This window comes from Perca fluviatilis, chromosome 9 (assembly GCF_010015445.1).
Source record: "Perca fluviatilis chromosome 9, GENO_Pfluv_1.0, whole genome shotgun sequence".
Classification (NCBI taxonomy): Eukaryota; Metazoa; Chordata; class Actinopteri; order Perciformes; family Percidae; genus Perca; species Perca fluviatilis.
The window spans coordinates 22,457,779-22,485,337 of NC_053120.1; the positions used below are offsets into that span (position 1 = coordinate 22,457,779).

General features: G+C 39.4%; 1 protein-coding gene across 1 annotated transcript; it reads left to right on the plus strand.

Annotated features, from left to right (window-relative positions):
- Positions 1-682: 682 nt before the first annotated feature.
- On the plus strand, positions 683-27,382 carry si:dkey-21p1.3 (collagen alpha-2(I) chain). The gene is made up of 43 exons (XM_039810184.1): positions 683-745; positions 2,312-2,413; positions 3,396-4,631; positions 8,263-8,316; positions 10,330-10,449; positions 11,297-11,350; positions 11,487-11,540; positions 13,087-13,194; positions 13,317-13,370; positions 13,617-13,670; positions 15,436-15,480; positions 15,583-15,636; positions 15,720-15,764; positions 15,882-15,935; positions 16,291-16,335; positions 16,439-16,492; positions 16,616-16,660; positions 16,912-16,965; positions 17,059-17,166; positions 17,268-17,321; positions 17,406-17,459; positions 17,872-17,916; positions 18,010-18,063; positions 18,433-18,477; positions 18,725-18,778; positions 19,150-19,203; positions 19,302-19,355; positions 19,603-19,656; positions 20,949-20,962; positions 21,914-22,021; positions 23,215-23,268; positions 23,432-23,477; positions 23,664-23,717; positions 23,929-24,036; positions 24,311-24,364; positions 24,466-24,573; positions 24,841-24,891; positions 25,806-25,859; positions 25,991-26,044; positions 26,156-26,209; positions 26,357-26,464; positions 26,551-26,604; positions 26,888-27,382. Exons 1-43 carry the CDS (start codon positions 698-700, stop codon positions 26,963-26,965), a joined length of 3,855 nt encoding a protein of 1,284 aa, XP_039666118.1. The 5' UTR covers positions 683-697; the 3' UTR covers positions 26,966-27,382.
- Positions 27,383-27,559: the final 177 nt, after the last annotated feature.

The following is a 27,559-nucleotide window of genomic DNA, read 5'->3' on the forward strand; positions in this document are numbered from 1 at the left end:
AAAACTTTGTAAAAAAAAAAGAAAAAGAGGAATCACACCACATGTAAACCTTTTAGATTGTCCTTATTTGTCTTACAGTAACCCTCTTTTGTGTGTACTGATGAAGTTGGAGTAGGAATAAGACCAGAATAAAAGGAGGCTGATGAGATGAGCTTCTCAGGATAGGAAGCTCATCCCAAGCCCACATCATGTGACAGCTGTGTTTTCTATTTAGTCTCACCTTTGCCATCAATCTGCCCTGACCACAAAGGACTTACACCTACTGTACAGCAACAGGCCCAGTAGACAACACACCTAAGTGTGTTGTTGTTCACACTCTGTTCTAACTTTCTGAGTATTACAGTAAGAGGTGGGCCTGGTGCTGTGTTGCCAGAGGAAGCACAAGGGATATGTATATATCTGTGTGTGTGTGTGTGTGTGTGTGTGTGTGTGTGTGTGTGTGTGTGTGTGTGTGTGTGTGTGTGTGTGTGTGTGTGTGTGTGTGTGTGTGTGTGTGTGTGTGTGTGTGTCTGTTTGTGTGAGACTTTGGTCTGTTGAGTTCATCTTCTCTCTGGGTTGTAAACGTGTGGTCAGTCAGGCCAGCACTGAGCTCAGACCTCGACAGAGGGAGGTGTGTTTTTCCAAGTTCAGCTCCTGAACTTAAGAGTGTAAGGCAGCTTCAGTCAGAGGAGTCCAGAAGTTATCTTTATCAGAAGCCATGCAGGGTGCTGTGGTGGTGGTGGTGGTGCTACTGCTACTGAGCTGCGTAAGTCTGATTGTCTGTATCTTTGGTCTCTGTTCAAATGTTGCTAATGGATTCAGGTTAAATTTGTCGAGCTTTCTGACAACTTAGCTGAAAGATGATTTTGTCTGTTTAGATTTTGAATGTCTAAATCAATTATAAATGCAAACGGATCTGAAAACCTTGCTTGATTTCTAAAAATATTATTATTCAGAGATTCAATTACATCAAGAGGATTTGGAATATATCTTTATTTTTCTTGTGCCATGTGGAAATATGCTTTAAAAGGCTGAGTACTGAGTACTTAGACACAGTACATCATTTCATAAGCTTTGGAATCACACTTAACTCTCTTATCTTCAACTAGCTTTTCTGTTGCATTTAATGGGGTTTTTGTGTTTTCCTATACATGTTGGCATTACTTTTGTCTGTGTATTTCTTTGTGAGTTACATGGTGTTTCACCAGAAGCTCAAATATGTCTGCATCAGGTTTGGGGGGTTCTTACATATGCATGTGAGAGGATGAGAGGCAGGAGAAGATTTTCACATCAACGAGTAAATCTCATAAAATGCTGTGTAGAAAATGTTGGGGGGGCAGCCTCTAGCTCACCCAGTAAGAGCGTTCGCCCCATGTTGGCTGAGTCCTGCAGCGGCGCAGGGTTCGGGTCTGACCTGCTGCCCTTTGCTGCATGTCATGCCCCATCTCTCTCCCCCTTTCATGCCTATCCACTGTCTCTATGTAATAAAGGGAAAAGCCCCAAAAAATAATCTTTAAAAAAAAAAGAAAATGTCTTTGTCAACATGGGAAATTGCAGAAGGAAGTATGTGACCTAAAAAAACTCTTTGGTACTGACATCACTTAAAAGAGTGATGCATCTATTTACCAAACAGTGCTACATGTTGACTGCCGACAGCTTTTGTCATGACTGTCACACTTAATTCTGTTATTGTCCTTATTTAAATTTAGGCCTGGTCATTAAATATTTTTTTCACAAAATAGTTATTAGCAAAATTACTTAGTTTGTTATTTAGTCAGTCGAGAGTATTCCTCTCATACATCAACAATCAGTCAATAAAAAAAAAAATAGAAAACAATGCAGAAAGTAAGTAGTAAGAAAGTAGGCACTTATGCAATCGAGACAGAATTGCCTACATTTTTTTCTCTCTTTTGCTTATATTTCCTTCACTTTCTCAGGATGAAAGAGGCTACAAATAATGGCAGTAGTATGTGATCCATAGCACAGTCATACCATTGGGAGTGGAGGCCAGAGAAAATGTATGGAGGACTCCAGCTCCAGTTATATTATTGTTTTTCCCCCACAAATCCCTTATTCATTCTTCAATCTATTATGGTAATTTAAATGTCTGCATTTTGTATCTGTTGCACAACAGCTGTATAGTTATAAAAGTTCAACCTTTAAAGCCGTATAATAGAGTGTTTCTGACCATGGCGACCCCTAGTGGTGGAATCAAAAAGACACTGTAGTCACAGCAATGTGATAAAAAAGGATTTCACTGAAGCTGAGAGTTTGGAATGAAACTCTTTAAAATGGTCACCGTCTGTCTTCTGTTTGTTTGTGGTGTGTTCAGGGCACCATCCAGCAGATGATCTTTGTCTTAGGAGATCCAACAGCAGCAGAGCAGCACTGTCGAGATTACAGCAGCACTTGCTCAGCTCTGACAGACACACAGGTACAAATAATACACATTATTACAATAATAATACACTACTGTTATATACCAAACACTTTTCTAAACTTTAGGGTTTTACTCATAATGTTTACTTCCTGATAGCATCTGCTTTGTTGCTCTATTTCCTGATATTATAAACTTTCAGTTAGGCACAGTGCTCCATCAAGCATAACAGACAATAATTAAGACTATGCTTATCCAAAAATAATCAATATTTTTGTTGTTTTATTAGGTGTAATATTTTATCACTATACCTACTATATTATAAATTCTACTTAAAAGGCCTGGCACACATACACCGGTGTTTTCATTTATACCTCAACAGGTTGATGTTAGGAGGAGCTATGCTAAAAATTATGTAAGCTCACCAAACTACATGCAACAAAACTAATCAGGGAGATAGCAATTACATTTTTGTTGAAAGAGGTCGAATTAGGCAAACAAAGTAAAAAAAAAATACCTGTACCTGTGTAGGGCCTTTAATTCATCTCTCCCAACCCTACTCCATTCATCCAATGTTTGCCGTTCTAAAAAGTAAGTCTGTTATACCTGAGATGTTATTAACAATCCCACCAGAAGCATCTTTTCTATAGGAGTGTTATCATTTCTGAACAGACACTTTTCATGTCACCAAAAAGCGCACAATACTGAACTGTAATTTTGGCTTTTAGAGGCATGGCCTTCATTCTTATGTGCTGTTTGTTCGAATTGTGCCCTTTGGGCATTCATTATTGTTATTACTTAACTGCTCTTGTTTATTTATTCATTTATGTCCTAAAATGGAATAATCGCTAAATTGCTTTGGAGCTATTCGATACTGGAACTGAGGAAAATGGCAATTACAACAGTACAGAATTTACTGATACATCTTGACAAAATTTCCTGCTCTCCTATCTGTTATTCTCACTAAAGACTGTAAATTGGAGTTCAGCACACACAGTGCATGTTGGGTAATATCTTGCCTTATGTAAACCTTTCCCAGGAGGTTGCAGCTATAGATGGGGTGACCATTCAGCCCAGGATCAGAGTATCATCCAGACCAGAAAATCCCCCCCAAGACACCACTCTACAGGCTGGTCCCACTGAGCTGACACCCAGACCGGATCCAGTGAGCAGCACTTCCCCTCTGACGTTACATCCTGATCCAGAGGATGTAGACACCAAAGTTGTGGTGAAAACTCACGCTGACACAGACACTAAGACTGTAGGCTCAACCAATGGAGAAACGGGTAAGGAAGTAAATAAAGGTGGAGGTACTGAACCACAGCCTCCCATTCTGACTGGAAATGAGCAGTTTTCTAATGTGCACCCTGACATATTAGGGTCAATGAAGGAACCTTGGAGCACAGGAGGAAGGCATCAACCATTTGTTAAAGCAAAGGAGAAGTCCAGAACAAGTGAAGCATCAGCCTTGGAAAGTATTGAGATAGTCATTTCAAGCCTTCATGTTCAACCTGAGAACCCCACAGCTCCAGGTGTCTTATCAAGAGATGCAGAAACTGCAAGTACGGAAACATCTTTCTCCGATGGGCCACGGTTTGCTACTAGATCTACTCTTATCTCAGGCCCCATCACTGAATCAAGGTTTGTCACTTCCAGCGTCTACCCTTCATCTGAAGGAGGAGTAAGGGAGGCGCGACAGGAGGCATCGCCATTAGTCTTTATAACTCCAGTTTCAGTGGACCCATCAGCTAAACTCTCAAGTCAGACAGAAGGAAATGTAACTGAGGACTTTGCTGTACCTCAGAAAGATCCAGCTCCAAACCTGACTGTTTTAACTCCCACACTACAAAGTAGAGAAGCACTAAGTACTAGGAACATTGAGGGTGAGACGGGTGAGATAAAAGAAAAAGAGAATATGGAGGATAGGTTGCAAACTGTTTCACCCCAAACAGAAACATTACCACAACAACGACTTCCAGGTGGAGAGCAGGGGAGTGGGACAGAGACAGATGAAGAAGAGACAGATTTAGAGGAGGATAAGGAAGTGCAAAGACATGCAGAGCTGGAAAAAGAAAGTTATGATAATGACACTGACATTTCTAAGGATTATAATCAGAACTCACCTGATCGGATCTCCCAGTTCAGCACTGAAGACGCCCTCATCCAATCAGAGACTGAACCCACACAGCAGCCTGTTAAAGCAGCCAATCAGCCGCCTACATACACAGTCAGACATCACGGGGCAGAATTAAGACCTGGGATCAGAGGTCAAAGGGTAAGGCAGTGTTTACATTTAGCAGTACCTGTGTACCTGTGTTCGTAATCAATACTCAAAGCTGGATTTCACATTTGAGGTTATTTTTACCTTGGTATACTCTAAACGTCAGATGTTATCACAGTAACACTGAGGGTGAATTACATTATAAATGCATAAACAAACAACATAGGAAATTTTAATCACATTTGTGTGATATTCTCATCTCATTCTCTATCATGACCTTGGATGTAATTGAGTTTGCGTGGAGCTGATTTGATGACTGAGATGGCAACATATATCTGTGTCAATTCTAGCACCTAGAAAGCCCTGTGTGTGTGTGTGTGTGTGTGTGTGTGTGTGTGTGTGTGTGTGTGTGTGTGTGTGTGTGTGTGTGTGTGTGTGTGTGTGTGTGTGTGTGTGTGTGTGTGTGTGTGTGTGTGTAGGGGGAGGGGTTAGTCTCTTCAGTATAAGCCATTGTCACCCTCCTCTGGCTAAACTGTGGTACTGTAACCATAGGCGGTGGGTGAGGTGGAGGTTTGGGTAGGCTAATGTGGGAGGGAGGTAGATGCGGATAGCCTGGGCTCGTTCTCTTCGTACACATGATCCTTGGTAAAACCACTCTGAGGACGCGCTCGTCATCAATATATTTTATGTAGCCTGATTGTTTTTTTAGTCCACTACTGAATCACCCATTCCCCCTTTCCCGACACTGCCTCTGATTACCATGACAACCAAACCAAACAGAGGAACACAGAGAGCGGCCACAGTGCTTCAGAGGCGCATTCAAAAGACGCCTAAAGGTGGAGAAGGTGGTCATAGCGACAAAAGCAGTAGGGTGATGCAGGGAATACACAGGGGTTTGTATGCTTTAAAGGTCCCATGGCATAAAAATTAACATTAATATGCGTTCCCCCAGCCTGCCTATGGTCCCCCAGTGGCTAGAAATGGTGATAGGTGTAAACCGAGCCCTGGGTATCCTGCTCTGCCTTTGAGAAAATGAAAGCTCAGATGGGCCGATCTGGAATCTTCTCCTTATGAGGTCATAAGGAGCAAGGTTACCTCCCCTTTCTCTGCTTTGCCCTCCCAAAGAATTTGGCCCACCCATGAGAGAGAGACATCATGGCTTTCAAACGAGCAAAGTGGCAGTTGGTCAAGGCCACAGCCCCACCCTCCACCTTGCCCCCCTCAATAGCTACAGACACAGAAATGGCACATACTAAGGAAAGCTCATTGTGGGACTGGCTCTAGTGGCTGTAATTCTGCACCAAGGCTGAATTTCGGGAAAGAGACTTCAGACACAGTATTAGGGGACCACTAAGGTCTATATAAAAGCATCCAAAGAGCACCATGTCATGTCACTTTAACTTTAGCGTAGTTGTGTGCACAATACTGTAGCGGCCGACAGGATGCCGTTTTGCTGTGCGCTGAAGCCCTGCAAAGGCTCATGGGACTGTGTTCTGAACGGTTCCTGTCTTCGTCGAAGTATGTTTTAATGATGTTCTGGTAATGTTTTGTTGTGCATTTATGTTACCTGGGTTTTAGTGTTGTGGGGTTGATTTAGTGTTCAGGTTTATCTACAGGTATTTGTGTAACCATGACCAAGACTTGGGTGGGGATTGATGGCATCTGGGCAGTGTGGAGGAATTCAATATTTAGATATAATGTGGGAGTTTTCCTGTAGATAGTTATTTTGAAGTAACAGTCCAACCAAGGAGAAATGGCTAGAAATCTGTTTCATGCTGATAGCACCATCATGTATTTAGACTTTCATTTGTTTTAACAAACTTTATTAACACAGTATTTTTACAATACAAAAACCCACAACGGTACAGGGAGTCATTTTTCCAATGTGCACCAGCACCATAGACTGTTAATATTAATGGACAGAGCTTGTGTGACGTCACCCATTGGTTTGTGCTATAAGTCATCGAGTTTGCTGTTACGGGCGTAGCCATCCTGGTTGGGACAATTTTAGACGAGAGGGAAGAGTGAGGGAGGAGCCATGTGACGTTACACACTTTCACTGGCAATCACATCATAGCCACGGCCTAAAACACCCCCTGCTTTATTGCCGATTTTAAAATCAACGAGACCATAATTAAAAAAATTAACATCCTTCTGTGTTGCAGAAGACTTAAAACTAGCGATTGAGACAATAAACTCATTATTAAAATGTTTACTGAGGTAATAAATCAAATGAGAACTCCTTTTGCAACTACACGTGTCGCCCCCTGCTGGAATTCAGATAGAATGCAGGTTTAAGGCACTTCCGCATTTGCAGCACTTCCAATCAGCACTTCGCCGAACAGTCTATGATGTGCACACAAAAATACAGCTTACATTTTTCAGTTCATAAAAATAAATAACCAACTTAAATCATGTGGCAATGTTGTGCAATGTACAGTCAATTGCAACACATGATGTCAGAATTGAACACTTCTGCCCTACCCTTCACAATAAAAAGCTCTACGACCTATAAATATTTCACTGAGAGGTTACACAATAAAATACATTACAAACACACGTTGCATATCAATACATTACTGTCATTTGAAAAACTAACCAAGTCTTGCCTTAATGTAGCAATATGCGCCGCTTCTTTTTGTAAGCATCAATCATTCCTTCTGCTTTGACTTTTTCTGTGAGGTCACTCTCCACCTGTAGCAGGCTCGTGTTGACAAATATAATTTATGACATTGTCATCAATATATTTTATGTAGCCTGATTGTTTTTTTAGTCCACTCCTGAATCACCCATTCCCCTTTCCCGACACTGCCTTTGATTACCATGAACCAAACCAAACAGAGGAAGTGTGTGTGTGTGTGTGTGTGTGTGTGTGTGTGTGTGTGTGTGTGTGTGTGTGTGTGTGTGTGTGTGTGTGTGTGTGTGTGTTTGTGTGTGTGTGTGTGTGTGTGTGTGTGCTGCTGGCTGCTGCTGAGCCTGGCTGCTTGCTTGCTTGTTTCCCTGGCGCCGCTGAGTCATGTGACGGTACAACATCAAATCACAAGAGGGGGAAGGAGGAGCAAAGTGGGCCTGCTCTGCGCTGTGACAGGAGTGGCACTTGAAAGCAGCGGCACTTACAAAGACACAGACAGCCAGGTCGCCTTTTTTATGAAACTGCAGCAGTGCATACTGGAGAGAAACTAAAACTAAAATATCGATCTCATTACACTGGTATTGATCAATATCAATACCAAAGTTGGTATCGTTATTATCGATATTTGGATCGATCCGCCCACCACTAATATGGGAAATAACCCGTAGATTGACACATTACGGTCCCTGGGATAGCTGCCTGTCTGTATCTGCAGGATGGAGGATTCGGGTGGGCTTAAGCCTACCCAAACCTGCATTACCCACCACCCCTGAATGTAACCCTTCTGGACAGACTGAAGACTGAATACTGTGTTTTTATAGCAGAAGTTAGCAAACTCCCCTAACCCATACACTTACCCAGGATTACACACAAAACATTACATTCATCAGAATTCAGACATAGCTAATAACTATCTGCATTTCTTTACACAGTTAAAGTTTAACTTAGTTTTTATCCCACCCTGCTTTCATCAATAAGTTCTAATGGGTTATAGCTTATTTTTTGTAGTGATAATTATTTAGATATAACTGTTTCTCCTCACTCTTTTATCAGGGGTTGCAGGGTCCACCTGGGCTATCGGGACTGCCAGGGCCCAAAGGAGACAAAGTATGTACTGTATTAAATGAACCTATATCAGGAAATCATTTAAATCAACATTTAATCAAAAGACTATATGTTGAATTGCTGCTAGTGATGATCAGATAGTGTCCAACATACTGCCCAACTGCGCAGCCTTGGTATGCAACTTGAAACAGCTTTAAGCATTATTACTAGGTTGTTGCTTTGGTTGACAGACACTTGTCAGCCCTCCAGTAGTGAAGGCCAGTGATTCCCAACTAGAGGTACTTGAACCACAGGAGGAATTCCTGCAGTTGTTTTGGGGTACATGGAAAACATGTAATGTAATTGTAACAAATTTAGAAAAAATAAAAATTACAATTTTTGAATTAAAAATATACTCCTATGGAGTCAGCTACAACACCTGAAATGGTTAAAATAGTTATCTTAAAGTAATGGATAAACAGTTGAACGTGATAAATGGTTGACACAGTTAGGTACAAGTAGTGGATACATGGCTAAATAGTTTGTTAAAAGTAATGGATAAATGGGTAAAAGAGGTTGACACACCAGCAGTTTGTACACCATACCTGCTCAGTAAAGTTACAAAATGGCAAAGAAACAATGTAAAGCAGTGGCAGGTGAAGGGAGCTAGCGTCTAGCAACCTAACTAAAATACACATTCTCATTTTTCTCAGAAGTTGGTCAACCAAACCAGACATAAGAAGTAAGTGAATATTAGCCTTGTATTTGTCAGGTGTTCAAAAAGAAATGTGATTCAAAATATGCTCATGTTGGTTTGTGTCAGCTAGTAAGATTACCCATATTTTATTTACTAGCTAGCTTAGCTGAAGTTAACAGGATAACATTACCCACAAAACGGTTACTTTCAAGTGCAGATAATCCAGATAGGTCAAAAACTACATATTAATTTAATTTAAGGAGACATATTTTTTAATTTTTTATTCTTTTATTTATTAGTATTTTTTAACTTATTCATTTATTTAATTGTCAATGAAGTAATTAGTTATATATTATATAATTAAATAATATGATTTTGTGATTATTTTATTTTACGTAATAATTTTATTTTAAAGATAATTTTTTTGGGGCTTTTTTTATTTGATTAGACAGTGACAGTGATAGTGATAGACAGGAAAGAGAGAAAAAAAAAAAAAAAAGGAAAAAAAAAAAAAAAAAAAAAAAAAAAAAGGATGACACGCAGCAAAGGGCTGCAGGTTGGATTCGAACCTAGGCTGCTGCCAAGGACTGAGCCCACATGGGGCGCACACTTCACGAGCCAGAGTTCGCCTCATTTTATGTAATTATGACCCATATGTCTGCTTAGTCTTGAATTGCAAGAGGTACATCCCATTCTATGTTATCTTCTTTTTATTCATAGGAAACTTTAAATTGTAATTCTCACAAAATCAATTAATGTTAATAGTCTATATATTTAATACATGGTTGTATCCCTATGTCCCCTAACTATAAAATACTAAATATAACTCTGCATAGCCTATATCCATTATCACTAATCATAAAACTGTTGAATGAGCTACTAACCTATTTTCATATACATGACTTGTGATAGTTCATCAGTTAATTTATGTTTGATGTAAATTGGTCTCTTCACTCAGATAATCAACAACACCTCCACTCCTGATAAAATCTCAGATTCAGCGACTTTTGGTTCAATGTGAAGTGTTTTCTGCAAGACAGCGATAATTGGTTTAGACCACATCTGTAGTTTAAGCTTCCGAGGGCACAACAATCATATTTAAGATTTATTTCCAGATTATACAGGTTTAAAACCTTCTGGTTTAAAATCAAAAAGGTTCTAAAATGTCCAAAAGGTACAAGTAAGTTGATTTTAAGGAAGTGCTGTATTTTGTTCCAGGTGCACTCAAATTAAAAATGGCTTGGGGAGCCCTGAGTCATCAACTGTAAATGAAAAGACAAATTTTTATCTCTGTCAGTTTTGATCAAAATGTAAATAATGTCATCTAAACTTATCCTGTTTGCCACATTAAAGACTCATATTGTGTTCTGTCCTCTCAGGGTTATCAAGGCGTTATGGGCAGGACCGGGCAGACAGGATATACAGGCCCCATTGGTCCTCCTGGCATGCCTGCCATCGTTGTATTTAAAACCTCTGAAGAAGAGTGGGAGGCTTTCAAGGTAAACTGCTTTTGTAGCTCTGACCCAGTCACCTCTCGCTCTTTGGTGCTACACACTTGTTTGAATTTGGATCTGGTGAAAAAAGTAATATTATGCCAATATACTATCTATTCCAAATGACTGATAACACATACTCTGCATGTTTTACTGGTTTTCACATATTTATTGAGGGTGTTTGTTCATTTATATATTGAGCCTTCATAAAATGGCAGTTTTGTAGTATATGAACATATAAATACCATATCATATAAATATATATTATACATGTATTCATCTATATTTCAGCATATACTGGTTTGCATTTTGGACTATTGTCACCTCTATATATGTAAAGCATTAAATATACCTAAAACCAGCTAAAGGTGTTACAACATTAATAAAGGCTATCTTATCTTAACTTTATTATGGCAGATTTGCCAGTTTAGTTTATCCACGGGGGTAGCAGCTCCAGCAGGACACCCCAAACCTCCCTTTCCTGAGCCACATTAACCAGCTCTGACTGAGGGATCCCGAGGCATAATTTGTGAGAGAAATAGGTTTACTATACAAAAATAATGTTTTCTCTGTTATATCCTTGCAGAAAAAGAAGATCTATAAAAAGCTGATTTCTTCATGGCCGGTAGGTGTTTTTCTTTTTTTTTCTTTACTGATGCAAGTTAGTTGAAATCCCCTTAGTTGGAGTCCTTAACAGCTGCTGAATTTCAGCTAACTCCAAAAACATACTGTATTATTTCTATATTTACAGTGTAAAACAGTCTAGTGTAAAAAAATAAAATAAAATAAAAAAAACACATGTACCGGTAAACCTTCAAGGATATGTTGTGACTGAGTCTGTTTTTATCTTCAGAAACTTAAGGGTCCTCCAGGGCCTCCTGGACCTCTTGGAGATGATGGACCAATTGTAAGTAGACAAAAGTGTTATGGATCTCTTGAAATGGCATGGTCTAAACAGCAATCTATTTAGACTTTATTACACTGTAAAATACCAAACATAGAGAGATTGTAAAAGGACTCCTGTGGCTAATTTTGTATTTCAGGGGCCACCTGGAATCACTGGGAAGCAAGGACGAAAAGGAGTTAAAGGGAAAATCGTAGGTATCGCCATCCTATTTGCATCTTACCACATTATACAGTAATGCAATACTTTGCATGCTAGCTTATGCGCTCACTTCGTCATGCACCACTTTAATAAGGATTATTTAATTTACATCTCTTCAAGTGTCAAACATTTAAAAAAGCAATTGCTAAGGTCCACGCACTGTACATTATTACAGTCACAGAAGCTCCACATTGAATTCATAACTACAGGATGACTTTGATTGAGTTGACTGACATATGTAGAACAACATGGAAGTAAAAGATTATAAAGGGATGTGATAGTCTAACATAAAACTGCAAACTACACACAATAACATGGGTAGTTACATGTTACAGTGTTACATGTGGTTGGTATGGTGACTTTGGATGGTTGCTAGGGTGTTTGAGGGGTTACTGGCTGCACAGGGTTGTTGCCGTAGTATAATTAAGTGGTTGCTCAGGATAGTTGCTGAAATTGCGGGGATATAGTAGATGTTAGTTATGGGGATTCTTGGTGGTAGCAAGGGTGTACTTACTGGTTTTGAGGGATATTTTGTAAAAAGTATGTGATGTAAAATGAGTATGCACAACAAGGTGTTATAAAATAATAAATGAAGAATGTCATGACGCAAAAGTGATAGCTATTTTAACCAGACACTGCTACTCAATATGTTTTTCAACAGTGTTGGGGTTTTCCTCCTCTGTGTCCCCCCTTTTGGGACAATGTGTCTGACCTCTATATTTGACCTTCTATACATTGATCCTAAGCAAGAGCCAAATAAGACAATAAGATAAAGTCAAATACACTTGTTTAATCAGTCAAGCATCGGAGTTTCAATTCACAGATCTGTGGGATCACAAAGCACGCAGAGACTAAAGTTTCCCTAGCAACAGACAAAAAGCCAGAGCCGGTCCACGTATATGGTCCACGTATTTCTAGACTGTCAGACCTTATGAGCCCCATTCTATCCTTTCTCTAAACTCTTATACTTTCTTTGTTGGGCCCCCTCTTCTTCTTCCGCACCGGGACTGCTATCTTCACACAACACCCGCCAGAGTGGGGCGGGCCACTGTATTATGTCTCGTCCTCATTTGCGCTCACGCGAAGCGGTACATTCTGTTCCTGTGTAATTTGTTATTATTACTCAATGTACTTTGCTCGAGGTCACTGTGACCCTAACTATCTTATATTTACTGCTTAAGCTAAACCATCTGTGCGTCAGAGTTTTTTTTATTCGGGGAACCACGGTCTCTATGACAGCACACAAATCTGTGCAATATGCACACACCAAAACACACTTGGTCTCTTATGGAAACCTTTTACATTCATATTATATTTATCTGCAACTAGTAAGAACATTATTATACAACAACAACACACTAACAATATAATAACAAACTGCAATGGACCAGAACATGGTACGCTACAATTCAATTAACTACTTCAGCACTGATTTGTGATATAAATAAGAAAAAATATTATCAAAATTATCTGATTTTCTGCAAAAAATATTCAGATTAGACCAGGCAAACTACATTACATGTTGTGTTGTATTTCAGGGCAATCCTGGACCACAAGGTATGCCGGGTCCCCAGGGCCGACCTGGGCAAGACGGGACCCCAGGAGAGGACGCTGATCCGGGCCCTGCAGGCTTACCTGGAGAACAGGTAAATCTACTAAGAGACATGTAAAATATATGTGTATTTTCATCGTTAGTAAGAAACAGGTCTGTAAAACCCTGTTATATGTAATAATATAATATTATTGTTCTTTGTGTTTATCCCCATAGGGTCCCCAAGGCTACAGAGGAGAGAAGGGCAACAAAGGGGAGCTGGGTGAGTGGGTAAGAGTGGCCTGGACTTGTTATGTTATGGGGACTGAAATTATAGAGGCCCAAAAATACATGTGTATCTCTATCTCTGTCTAAATTTCTAAGTATTGTTACATTTAGCCTCACACTAATTTAGTTGCTCATATCCACATGTCAAGTTGTTATGGGTATTACAGAAGTGGTGGATATTCTTTTGTGAAGCTTTCTGGAGCATTTTATTTATAGTTATTTGTCCAACCCCTATTTCTCCGTCTTTAGGGTTATCATGGGGAGGCTGGACCGCAGGGAAACAATGGACAAAAAGGAGACAAGGTCAGATTCCACCACACACACACACACACACACACACACACACACACACACACACACACACACACACACACACACACACACACACACACACACACACACACACACACACACACATACATACGTACAGCATCTCACAAAAGTACACCCCTCACATTTTAGTTCATATTTCATTATATCTTTTAATGGGACAACACAGAAGAAATTACACTTTGGTACAATGTAAAGTATTAAGTGTACAGCTTGTATAACAGTGAACAGTACTTTCCATAAAATCATCTCTCAATGCAAATCAAACTAGCTATTAGGCTAACTGACATAAAACCATGCCAATCTCTGGGTATGGTGAAGGGCATGTGATGATGTGGGGCTATTTTAATTCCAAAGGCCAAGGGAACTTTATCAGGATGCATAGTATCCTGGATCCATGAAATAACTGGCCTTTAAAAATAAAAAAAATCTGCCTGCCTCTATGGGAATTTAACATAGGGGTGTACTCACTTTTGTTGCCAGCGGTTTAGACATTAATGGCTGTGTGTTGAGTTATTTTGAGGGGACAGCACATTTTCACTGTTATACAAGCTGTACACTTAATACTTTACATTGTAGCAAAGTGTAATTTCTTCGGTGTTGTCCCATTAAAAGATATAATGAAATATTTACTAAAATGTGAGGGGTGTACTCACTTTTGTGAGATACTGTACACCTTTTTCAGGAGTAGAGGGCTGGTACATGTGATTCTGATTTGCCTTTCTTTATTGCAACCAGGGAAATAAAGGAGTCAGAGGGGTCGTTGGTGTCCCTGGTTACATAGTAAGTATAGTTTGCTATACTATTTAATGACAGCACCTTTCGTGCCCCCATCATTGTAAAGTCATTATATAAGGTATTGCACCTTATATAATGACTTTACAATGATTCAAATGCACAATAACTTTTTACTGTGCTAAGAACAATTACTTATTGTTGTGCATTTCTACATTGCAACATCTGAACTGTCCTATGTTGACAGGGAATGCCTGGATCCAGGGGTCCTCCTGGTTTTCTAGGATCATCAGGACCTCCGGTCAGTGTCAGACAGCTCACCGGGTGACAATTATCCATATCTATATAAATAACAATTCATATACTCCATCATGATCATCAGACTGTCAAGAAAAAACGAGGCTCGGACCCAAAAGCAGAGTAGAGGATTTTAGAGGAATTGATTTATTTAGACTTAAGTCATGTTCTGTCCTCCATATTCCTGAGGCAAGCAGGCAGTCAAAACCAAGACAAACCAAAAACCACTAGAAAACCAGAAGACATGAAAAGGGAAAAACAACCAGGAAGAAGCGACGCAGGGAATGACAGGGAGGGAAGACAATGAACCGACAGGAGACAAAGGCAGCACAGAGATTAAATACATAAGGTAACAAGGGTGAAACAAGGGACAGGTGACACGAGGGGTCAGGAACAGGTGAAACACATCAGGGCGGGGCAGACAATCACAAAGGCGGGAAAACACAAGGCAGGAAGTAAAACAAGACATGACAAGGGAGAAACAGGGACTACAAAATAAAACAGGAAACTGAAGCATAAACATACACAAGGATGAAAACAAGGTAACACGCAACAGAGAATACAAGAGACAGTAAACAACAAGGAACCGGGGAATAAATTAACACAGTTAACAGGAAAAACTATAACAGACAACCACAACCATAACACAGACTCACAGCCCTTGGTGCTTATTATTCTTGTTTGATACCCTGCTGATTATTTTCAGGGAGAGATTGGAGCTCAAGGCTTTGGTGGACCACCAGGCCCACCTGTAAGTTTTCTAACACAAGAAATGACTATAACGTTTTCATAAAATTGATAAAATAATGATGTTGGAGTAAGAAGTGCATTCATTAATCTGTCCTCTGCTCAGGGCAAAATGGGCCCCAGAGGAGTAAAAGGTGTCTTAGGAGTTAAAGGACCTCCAGTAAGTATACAACTAGTTGATCAAGGTCTATTCCAAATTGATTAATAAACTAATATTTGTGAAACAATATTTTATGATATTAGGGTCATCAAGGTGAAGTCGGTGCCAGAGGCGCAGCTGGACCACAGGTGACAAGACATTTACAGTACAAATGTACTCTTTCTCACAGAGACCAAATAATGATAAGTTGGCATTTAATAACCTTAATAAATGTCTAACCTGTGTATATACATGTGTTGCTTCAGGGAGAGCCTGGTCCTGATGGAGAGGTTTGGTTTCCCGGTGTCCGTGGCCCTCAGGTATAACAAAACCTTTTGAAGCAATTAATTCTATAGTAGAATCAGTTTGGTCTGCATCAGAAAGAGAATCAGTGTGTTATTGTAGGTTGGTTTGGATTTACAGTAACTGGATATTTAACTTGGTAGTTTTGTCCTTTGTATGCCATAAACATGAGACAAAATGATAAAGTTGTACATGACAAAAAGGGAGAGGATATTAACTTACTTTAATGCATTTTTTTGTAGATGTTATGATTCTGAACAATAGTGGCTGTCTCTTTGTGAAATGCCCTCCACATACAGGAGTCATACTTTTCAGTTTTATCACATGAAGACCAGCCACTACACACACATTCTATCTATTTTTTTCTCACAGGGAACTCCAGGACCAGATGGACCTCCAGGTCCTAAAGGAGACCCTGTGAGTACACTTTTAGAAAAAAAAAAAAAAATTGTAAATGTATCAATAGACTGCAGCCATAATTTCAGGTTCACTCGGTCATGTGGTCTTTGTGTATCACCAGGGTGATCCAGGAGATGAAGGGGACATCGGAGAACCTGGACCCCCTGGACTTAATGTAAGACAACAAGGCCAAACCCTCTGCACAAACAACATGAATTACTAGAGAAGATATGAACTCAGAAGTGCTGTAGTGGTGTTATGTTGAAGCTTGAGTATATGGCTTTCTTTCTCATTGCAGGGAGCCAATGGGAATCCAGGAAAGCCTGGACCCTCAGGTGATCCTGTAAGATTACTTAAAGCAATTGTTTTACTTCAATTATAATGTATGGCAAAATTTTAAGGATATTAACCATATTATGTTATACTGTAACAGACATTTTGGTTCCTATAAGTACCGAGCTAAATGTGTGTGTGTGTGTGTGTGTGTGTGTGTGTGTGTGTGTGTGTGTGTGTGTGTGTGTGTGTGTGTGTGTGTGTGTGTGTGTATGTGTGTGTGTGTGTGTGTGTGTGTGTGTGTGTACTTTTCTCTACCAGGGGGCAAAAGCCAAGCGAGGTGAGAAGGGTGTTCCAGGGTTTAAGGGAGACCTGGTGAGTTGGATCCTTCCTGTCTATCTGTTCAGTTGATCAGTTTATTGACCAAACCAGTGACTGAATTCAACGTCTTGTTGTGTTTGCGTACAGGGATCTCCAGGGCCTCCAGGTAAGCAAGGATTTAAAGGGCGTCGAGGCCCTTCAGGACTTGAGGGAGTCGGAGGACCAACTGGGTCACCAGGACTTCCTGGATCCAGTGTGAGTGAAATAAACGTAATGAGTCATACAAAGACTATAGCATCACTAATGATGCTATAGCAGCTGTGATAATCAAGTTTTACCTGCTTTCATGGTTGTAGGGCTTTGATGGCATCATGGGGGAGCAAGGGAAGCAGGGAAAAGATGGACTGAAGGTGAGTTTTTGAAAAAAATTAATGTTTTTTGTATTTAAGAAGTAAAATGTGAATGTGTGTGAATGAATTTGTATGTTTTTGTAGGGAGATCGAGGGCCAACCGGTATTCAAGGAGTTCCTGGGCCTCGAGGCGACAAGGTAGGACAAAGATGTGGAATAAGTGGAAAATGTTTTTTCTTTATTTTAATATTTGTGCACTAGCTGCACATTCATTTGTCATTGATGCTAATAAGAGTGAGTGAATTATTGGTAAATGTGTCTGATAGCTACAACTTGGCACCAAAATAAAATATAAGAACCATGGTCATTTTTTTTAGAAATGTTGTCCAGAACTGATACAAATATACACCAATATTCAACTTACTGATGATACACTCAAGTCACCACAGGTGTCAGTATATCCTTTTTCAAGTGATAGTGTCTGAGCTGATTCTATGTGTCCTTTTTATTATTTCAATTTGGAAATATTTCTAGTGAAACAGCCTGGCATTTATAGTGGGAACTCCTGGAATGGATATTATATCCTAATTATAATTATTTCCTGTCAAAGGGTCGAGAAGGTCGAGCAGGATTTTCTGGGTTGCCAGGTCCAATTGTGAGTATGAGTGAGTGGACATTAAGTTTCTTCTAGATGCTGATCATTGTGCTAAATCCACACTACTGATGCGGTTGTGCTTTCTGCTTGCAGGGAGAGATGGGGAAATCTGGAGAGAGAGGACGTGAAGGAGAACCTGGTATTAAGGTTCCTATATGGCTACACTTCTTATTCTGTGACTACGGTGTCCAGTCCAAACATATAATCACTCTTACTGTCCACTACTTTTTTTGTACAATACTGTAATGGCTTTAATTAACAGTTCAGCATAGATTTAAAGCTGTTTAATATATATTTACAAATCTATATAGATAAATGTAGATTGTAGACTATAAAAATCAATTCGTGATGACCTAACAAACTAATTTCAACCGTTAATTTCCCATTTATAAGTCTATTATTGTAGTCTAGCCAAAAAGAATATGTTCATGCAATTTAGGATTGTGTCTCTCAAAATCCTGCTAATATAAATGTTAATGAAGCCATGCATTTTATACGTGTAAACCTTGTGTGTAGGGAACATCTGGATTCCTCGGAGTGACTGGACCTAAAGGCCTAAAGGTGATCAGAATTATGTAAATGTTGTCAAATATCGTCAATTAAAATTATTGAACATTTTAAGTCTCATTTAAAATTTAAATACTTGGAGGGTGATAGACTTTTAGTCATTTTGAGTATTGGTCAATTAATGTCATGTAACCTTTCACTCTAGTAGCCTATAGATAAAAATATTTTTTGAATTTATCAGTCATATAGTTCTTCCAAACAAACTAGCAAAAGATCTGACATTATCTGTGTCCCATCTTAGGGATTTCAAGGTCCTTCAGGTAACAGGGGACAGGATGGACCTCATGGAGCCCTGGTAAGACCAAAATATGTTAATGTTCATTTTTCTGAATTTAATCAATCACATACAGTATCACTTTATAGAGTTCATAACCTCCATCTTTACATAGAGGCCTTTCTACTATTTCTACAGATTTTTCCAAATGCATAAAGAGAGTGTGAATGTTTTTGCCATAGGATTGGTATTCACGGAGATATACAGCACAAACTGAATAAAAACTGTCAGCCAACTGCAATATACTGTATATCCTATAAGTTTAAATTGGGTGTTCTATTTTTTTTAGCTAAAAGTCTATATTTCTCAGAAATTACTCTTCAGTGGGACTATTAAAGGGGTAGCTACGATAGGGACAGATATGTTATAAACTAATATCACCCTTCTATCAGGGACGCATTGGTGCAAATGGAAATAATGGTGACACTGGACCTCCAGGACCAAAAGTACGTAACCTCTCTATAATAAACACTGAACAAGTAGATTTGCTTGCGTTATAGTGTCACATATGGATAACTGATACTCTACTAAATATCTTCCACAGGGATTGCCTGGGAAGACAGGCGCTCCTGGCCTCCAAGGACCCGTAGGGACAAGTGTGAGTGTTAATCGCCTTTGTTTCATGAAATGTGATTCTTTTTTATTTTATCTTAAATTATTTAATGAAACAAAAGAAGATCACATTTCTGTTAGGAGTAAATGGGTTAAAAAGTTATTTATACATTTATATTGTAGTTACACAGCCGTACCACATTACCGTAGGTTACTCAGCATTCCAAATTATATGAGTATGAGGTGCTGAAATATGTTGATTCATATAGCTGTACATTTGTGTCAATCAACAGGGAGAAGCTGGCAGCAGAGGATCAAAGGGGACACCAGGAAAGCAAGGACAGAGAGTGAGTTACAGCATCACCATCTGGCATTTTAGGATGTTACAGTACAAACTCTTGGAATAACTGGGCTCCAAATATATTGTAGTGCCACAATAAAATATTTTAAAAGTAGCCATAATAATGTTGAGATTAAAGGACTGTTGGTTTTCTTTAGGGGGTTAAAGGTAAAGAAGGCCCAGGAGGGCGTCAAGGAAGTGAAGGCTTAAAGGTATCCGTCAGTTCAAAGCTTCATGTTTGTCAATACTTGCATTTTATTCAGAATATACGTCTGTCAGTATTATAAGCTGCATCATTCTGTTGTGTTGGACAAATGTGTTCACTTGGGTACTCCCTCATAGTATACATTTAGCATTTTAATGTGGTGTTCACCTCGTTATATTTGTTGTGAAGGGTAAGAGAGGTGAGGAGGGACCAAGGGGGAAACAAGGCCGCCTAGTAAGTTAATTATATTCTGTTTCACTGCTGCAGTTAATTTACTATCAGTGCTACTTTATATAATTATATCAATGTTATCAAGTAAAAATATTACTTTTTTCTGTGCTCAGGGTGAGATGGGCATGCCTGGACCACAGGGATACAGAGGATTTTCTGTAAGATTTCATTTCATTCATTCCTTTTAAACACATCCATCCATCCATCCATCCATTCATCCATTCATCCATACATCCATCACTTCAGTCCTTTACCTTCTTATTCATTAAGTCAACTTCTGTATATTATTGAAATATTGTCCTACAATGAATTACAAGTCTCCTAATTAAAAGTGGTTGACTTTAATACATTTTGTGCGTAAAATATAAATAAAAAGAGTCTCCTACTCACCTGTCTTACAGATGCTGCTTTAGATTTGATACAATCTTTTTGGAAAACATAGATGTGCTTCTCTTTTGTCTCACTTTTGTATTTTGTTTATTTCAGCATAAAATGCAAACAAATTTAAGAGATATTACATAAATGTAGTACTTGTTTTAAAATTCCCCTTAGAGAGAATGTCATGGTGCTGCCTTTGCATCTTCAGCTTCCAGTTAGTATAAGTCCTGAACATATGCTTGCACCATACATACTATTAGTGGCATTTACTGTATGTATTTTATTGATCATTGATTGATCACTTTGCCCTTATTCTAATAGCCTTTTTGTAACTATAGCTGCACTTCTTTACATTTCTGTGCAGATGACGCTCATCTCAATGTCTACCCTACTTAGTATTTAGAACTCGCAACAATAAGCAACAATAAGCTTAGTTGACAAGATTATTTTTCCCTCTTTCTCAAAGTTTTTCTTTGTCCTCCCAGAAAGCTTGGGTTTGGTTGGCAACCATAGCTAATGAGAGTTTGTAAGGCCAATTGAGATATTTTAAATGATACACAAATAAACCTGACTTGACCTGAGGTCCGTTCCAGGTAGGAGGTTTAACAAACTCTGAGTCTAACCCTGATGTCTGAGTTGATTTACCCTGACATGGGAAACTCTGAGTTTTCGGTTCCAGAACAGCTGATTTGAGTTGGCTCTGCATACAGTGGCTTTACTATTACAGTATGATCCGCTACACTGTTATAAAGAAAACTGCCGTTTGCAAAAAACGTAATGCGACACAAAGAATCTGCTGGGATGTTAAAGCCTGTCCACGACGGTTGATGTTAGTGATATGAGGACGGATAAGGTATCTACATATCTAATGGACTGTGATAAAAAAAATACCTCTCAAATCGGTTATGTGGAAATGAAAATACATCTATAGTCGGGACTCAATACCGACGTAAACTCTCTGTGAATTAATACAACTTTTTCATCAACGGAATCGTCGACATAAGGACATGACATGTTTGAGAAAAAAAAAACATTTTATAGTCTGCCTAACATAAACCAATACTTTTTTTTATTTTTATTGATGCAGATAAACTGCATTAAAATGCGCCTGATACAGACTGAATGAATGAATGAGGAAATGAGTTTCTCCTCCCTCTCAGAGAGTTTTTTTTCTCAGTTTTTCTCAGTCTCCTCCCTCTGAGAGGGCAACTCGAGGTTTCTTGAAGAAAACCTGCTCCCGACCAGGTTAGGTTCACAGGCTCAGTTACCATAGTAACTGACTCTGAGGTGAAGTTACCTCTCTTTCTGAAACAGAAAACCCAGAGTTTCCCTCATCTCAGGGTTAACAAACTCAGAGTTTTCACTAAACCTGCTTTCTGGAACAGGCCTCTGGAATTTGACTTAAAACACTAAACGTTTATCTTCTGAATACATGTTTTTTTTCCTCCAGGGTATCCAGGGTAACATTGGACCATGGGGTGAGGTCGGGCCCCGTGGCCTTCCAGGTGACCAGGGGCCACAAGGTCCTGTTGGCCCGCTTGGAGTTACAGGTTACCCAGTAAGTTTATTTGTATGCCTTTGTTGTCAAGTACCTCATATGAGCTCACTGGAGAGAAATGAAAACTAGCTGTTCAAGATCACCATCTGCCAAACCGAGTCAAGATGTACAGCAGGCTAAACTGTTAACAAAAAAATGAAAGTAGACCAAAGAAAAGAGAACGGGCCAAAACTGATTTTCTGCATGCATGCGTGTGCCTTCCCACTGGGTACCTTTCCCACTTTCATATAGTGGCATGAAAAAGGTTAAACATTGTTTACACAAATCATTTAGAGTTTTACTTATCTATTGGCTGACAGCAGTCCTCTTTGTGACAACTGCTGACAGAAGCTTGATCTGTTGAATGTCTTTATTTCCTGTTTGGCATGGGGCAAGAGTTAGTCATCAGAACAGGTCAGGTCTGCTGTCAGGGTGTTGATCCAGGGTGTCATAGATTACTCCCTCAGTGTCATCCTGATTGCATTTGGATGTTCTTGCCACATCACAAGATTTAAGATTAATGTTCTTGTTCTCTGCCGTTCATTCATCTTTAAAAGAAGGGAGCTTGTCAGGAGCCTTATCAGAATCATCCAGACACCATTAGGAATTTTGGATTTGAATGACTGGTTGTATGGGCAATTGAATTGTCCTCCTCATCATTATATTTCAATACCTGTCTTTGAGGATACATTAGATATTGCAAATTTTGTTCATATTTTTGGTTTTGATAGATTTGACTTTGCCAACAAACTGTACTTCAGAATAGAAGTGTGCCTTGGCGTAAACAGAGTTGTCCCTGCTGTCTGTAATAATTCATGTGAAATCATATTGTGGAATTGATCATGATAAGAAAATTTGCAGCAAATGCTGTGAAATTTGGAAAATATACTGTATATTCACACAGACATTTGTATAGTTCCCTATGCATCAAATGACAGGACAGTTAATTATACAGTATTTTGCATGTATTTTGATAAAGGTCACTAAATGAAATAAACACACAGCCTTTATGTTTAATTGTTACATTACAAATACAAATACACAAATACATTTTAAGGTGCACAGAACTTACTGCTCCAAGTACCAAGCTCACCAAGATGAGTTTGTTGTGCACAAGCATCCTGTCTACCTTCAGGGCACTTTGAGAACAGGTTGTAGGGCAGAAATATCAAGTCTTTTTTGTGCAATTGTTGCTTTACTCTCCCTACAATTAGGGTAAAGATGGACCTCAGGGAACATCTGGATCCGCTGGTGTCAAAGGAGATAAGGTAACGCTTTTCTTTTACTGAGCTTCTCTAAACACGCTTACATGCTTCAGAAAATGCTGTATACAAGAGTAGCACAGTGATGGAGTGGTCTGTGCATACATTTCAGAAACAATCAATGATGGTTCAATGATTCATCACTCAGTTGTTTCCTTCATCTCTTAAGGGATCCAGAGGAGCTTTGGGGCAGGAGGGAGTTGCTGGTCTCGATGGTGAGGAGGTAGATTGATTAGACTGTGTTTGTCACAGATTTGTTTTTTATCATTTTTCATTCATCTGAATGCAAAGGCACTAAAATGTCTGATTTTCTAAAAACACAAGATTAGAGGCCTATGCAGTCTGTAGCCTCCTGTTAAGCTTTAACATGTTTATGAGTAACCCAGTGCTTTTGTGTTTAGGGTCCAGTTGGACTGAAGGGACCTGAGGGACCAGCTGGACAAAAAAGCATATCTGTGAGTAAATGTCAGCTTGTAAATGTGTGTGTGTATTTTATTTTTGAACTGTGGATAAAAGCGTTTTTTTTCTACTACACATTCTCCATGGTCATTACAACCTTTTAAATAATTTAAAAATGCAGCAAACAATTACACAAACACTGCATGCAGATGGAACATAAATGCATCAATCGAACTTTGAACACCATTTGTTTTACTTACATTTTAGGGTGACAAGGGAAACACTGGGCCTCCTGGACAGAAAGGGCCAAAGGGAGCTGAAGGCAACAGAGGCAACCAAGGACCACAGGGAGCAAAGGGGCCACCAGGGAAACAGGTGGATAGGAGTTATTTCTAAAGTATAGTTTACTAGAATATTGTAACCCCTCTCACTTTCATAGAGTGACACGGGACGATGCCATCTGCATCCTTGTCTGTTTCTGCCCTGAAAATGCATCAGAATCATCAAAGTCAGGCAGCTTCACAGCCACTGATTTCAAATATTGATAGACTTCTGAGACCCACTGGAGTGTGCTGAATATTTTTGAAGTGTGAATTAAAACAGGACATGTCCCCTGTGCCCTGTCTTCACCATCAACCCTCTTTTGCAGGGGTACAGGGGTTCACCAGGGGATCGAGGAAAACATGGAGTGCCAGGGCTCAAGGTTAGTCAGAATCAAAGTTGGACTTGAGAAATGATGCTGTGAGTCCAAAATGTGTGATGATGATGATGATGATGATGATGATGATGATGATGCTTTTACAGGGTGAGCCAGGTACTAGAGGTTCATCAGGCATGCCTGGACAGTTCGGACCAGGGGGCAACACTGGAGCAGCCGGGGCCAAAGGCCAGAAGGGGCTCCGGGGACACACTGTTAGTAACACAGTTGGATTCTTTGATTGTCAATGATGTCCAAAATGCTGTATGATGACGACTAACACCAATCACGATGAGCTTCATGTATCATATGCTTGGTGCAAGCTAGTCTTTTTTTGTGTCAAGTGTCACTAAAACATATATTTGAATTTTATATATATTTGTGATTCAGACAATGTCTTTTAAGAGATGCTGTACATACTATTGTTTGAATATGACACAGCTGGAAATAAACACTGTAAGTTGTATGTCTTCTCATTCCAGGGCCCCCCTGGCAGTATAGGTCCCGCTGGACAAATTGGACCATCAACATCAGTATGTGTTATTAGACTTATTTACCACGTATTCAAGAGAAAATCCACATTTAATTTTTCTGCAAATACAAAATGTTTGTTTGACTTGAATGAGCTGAAAGTTTCAACCTAGTTACATCCAGGCCACCCTGATCTGTAACATAACATATTACTACTACAACATGTTGAAGATTCCAAACACTAGATGGCAGCAAAAGCAGTTTCTCAGCTTGTGTTTAGTTAAAGGTCCCATGACATGGTGCTCTTTGGATGCTTTTATTTAGGCCTTAGTGGTCCCCTAATACTGTATCTGAAGTCTCTTTCCATTCAGCCTTAGTGCAGAATTACAGCCACTAGAGCCAGTCCCACAATGAGCTTTCCTTAGGATGTGCCATTTCTGTGTCTGTAGCTATTGAGGAGGAGAGAGGGGGGGCAAGGTGGAGGGTGGGACTGTGGCCTTGACCAACTGCCACTTTGCTCGTTTGAAAGCCATGATGTCTCTCTCTCATGGGTGGGCCAACTTCTCTGGGCGGGCAAAGCAAAGAAAGGGGAGGTAACCTTGCTCCTTATGACCTCATAAGGAGCAAGATTCCAGATCGGCCCATCTGAGCTTTCATTTTCTCAAAGGCAGAGCAGGATACCCAGGGCTCGGTTTACACCTATCACCATTTCTAGCCACTGGGGGACCATAGGCAGGCTGGGGGAACGCATATTAATGTTAAAAAACCTCATAAAGTGAAATTTTCATGCTATGGGACCTTTAAACGTTAATGTTAAATACATGATGGTGTACATACAGACTGTATACTGTGTATAAAATGCTTTTAATTAATTGGTTGCCATACAAAACAAATATGACTTAACTTAAAGCCTGATCTTGTTTGATTGTTTTTTTAATTCTTAAAATTAATTTCACTTCATTCATGTGTTTTTCAGGGTTTGCCAGGCAAGAGAGGTGTTGAGGGAAAAACTGGAATCCCTGGACCAAAGGTGTATTGTACAATTTATTCATTCTGATGCAGTGAAATTCTTCAGTGCTGCAGCAGGTGTGATCTGTCCAGCTAACGGGGGTTGGCTTAATACATCTAATGCTGTCTCTGCTGTGTGTTTGTGTCATTCAGGGCAGTCACGGTGAGGCGGGCAAGCTCGGTCTTCAAGGCATCAAAGGAGACATGGTGGGATGTCCTTATGTGTTGCGCCTTGTGGACATCATTAATCCAGTCAGGCATATTTAATGGTGTGTACAAAGATGTTGCCATAGTAATGTCTCCTTCTGTAATCCCCAGGGCATTAGAGGTCAAACAGGGGCGAAAGGAGAGCCAGGGACAAGAGGCACAATGGTGAGCCAGCATATTTGAATTCTCAAGGATTGAGTTTGCAATTTTCAGCCTTTGTAATTAGATCATTCAGTGTTAGTGAATTTTATCAGTACTAAAGATGTATTTCTTTATTATAATATAATGTCTTTGTGTGACTGTATTTTTTAGGGGACTGTGGGGAAGATGGGGTTCATTGGCACTTCAAGTGCTAAAGGTCGACCTGGACCTGCTGGTCTTCCCGGTCTTCTAGGAACTAAAGGAATCCAGGGGCCAAAAGTAAGTGGAAGTAATTTCTTAGATCAGATGAAAATCTAAAACAGAGAAAATAAGAATGTCATAATTGAGATAATGTCTTTATAAAGGGAAAAGGAGCCCAGCCTGGAAGGAAAGGAAAAAAAGGAACTCCTGGAAAAAATGTGAGTTTAATTTTATTCTGAAATGCAAAAACAAACAAACAGATACAATTGTTGTGATCCAGATACCCCATGACACATTATTTTTTCATTCCCATAATGTTAATCATACTTTCTAAGAAATGCACTTCACTTCACTTAATGCAAACAATCTTGATCCCCGTCTTTGATTTCTGATTATGTTCAATTATAATTAAAGGTAGGATTACATTACTTAAACCAAATTTAACTCTGGACCTAGTCTCACTCAGGGCATTGAGCTCATCTAATGAAGTCTGTTTTGTAGGGAGCTGAAGGCCCGCTGGGTAGACCAGGACCTGTTGGACGACCTGGAAAACCCGCAAGTATCCCTTTTGGCAAATAAAACATACATATATCATTAAATCCATCACCGCTACCTGAATTCACCGCTCATTTTAAGAATAAAAACAAACAAACATGCAAACCAAAAAGTTTATGCTGCATCCTATGATGTAGTTGTTGATGTAGGAATATGTTGACAATTGGTTTCTTGTCTTAAATGACTTATTATTGGCTGTCGACTCTGGACACTGCTGTGTGCTGCTGGACTTAAGTGCAGCCTTAACACTATTGAGCACAATATTTTTATTGAAAGAGGAATGGGCAGGAATCACTGGAGTTGCTCTGTAATGGTTCTCCTCGTATCTGCAAAACAGGAAATATTTTGTTCATATTTTTATTCACCCAAGCTTGTTTTGTCAATTAAGAAATATCTCCAAGATTAGACACTTGCTCACTTTTAATGACACAGAACAAAATCATACACGCTTTTATATCATCACGTCTGGACTATTGTTACTCTCTTTTTACCTGTTTAAACTCCCACTCAGTCTCACAATTGCAATTTATCCAGAACTCAGCAGTCAGATTATTAACTAAGTCTAGGAGGTTCTGTCATATCACTCCAATTTTAGCATCACTGCACTGGTTGCCCATT

Bases quoted from the DNA above. Each gene is read 5' to 3' on its own strand.
- si:dkey-21p1.3 (XM_039810184.1), top strand. From the start codon at position 698: ATGCAGGGTGCTGTGGTGGTGGTGGTGGTGCTACTGCTACTGAGCTGC. The intron at 16,661-16,911 runs GTAAGATTACTT...TTTCTCTACCAG, and splicing joins CTGGACCCTCAGGTGATCCT to GGGGCAAAAGCCAAGCGAGG. The intron at 25,860-25,990 runs GTGTATTGTACA...TGTGTCATTCAG, and splicing joins CTGGAATCCCTGGACCAAAG to GGCAGTCACGGTGAGGCGGG.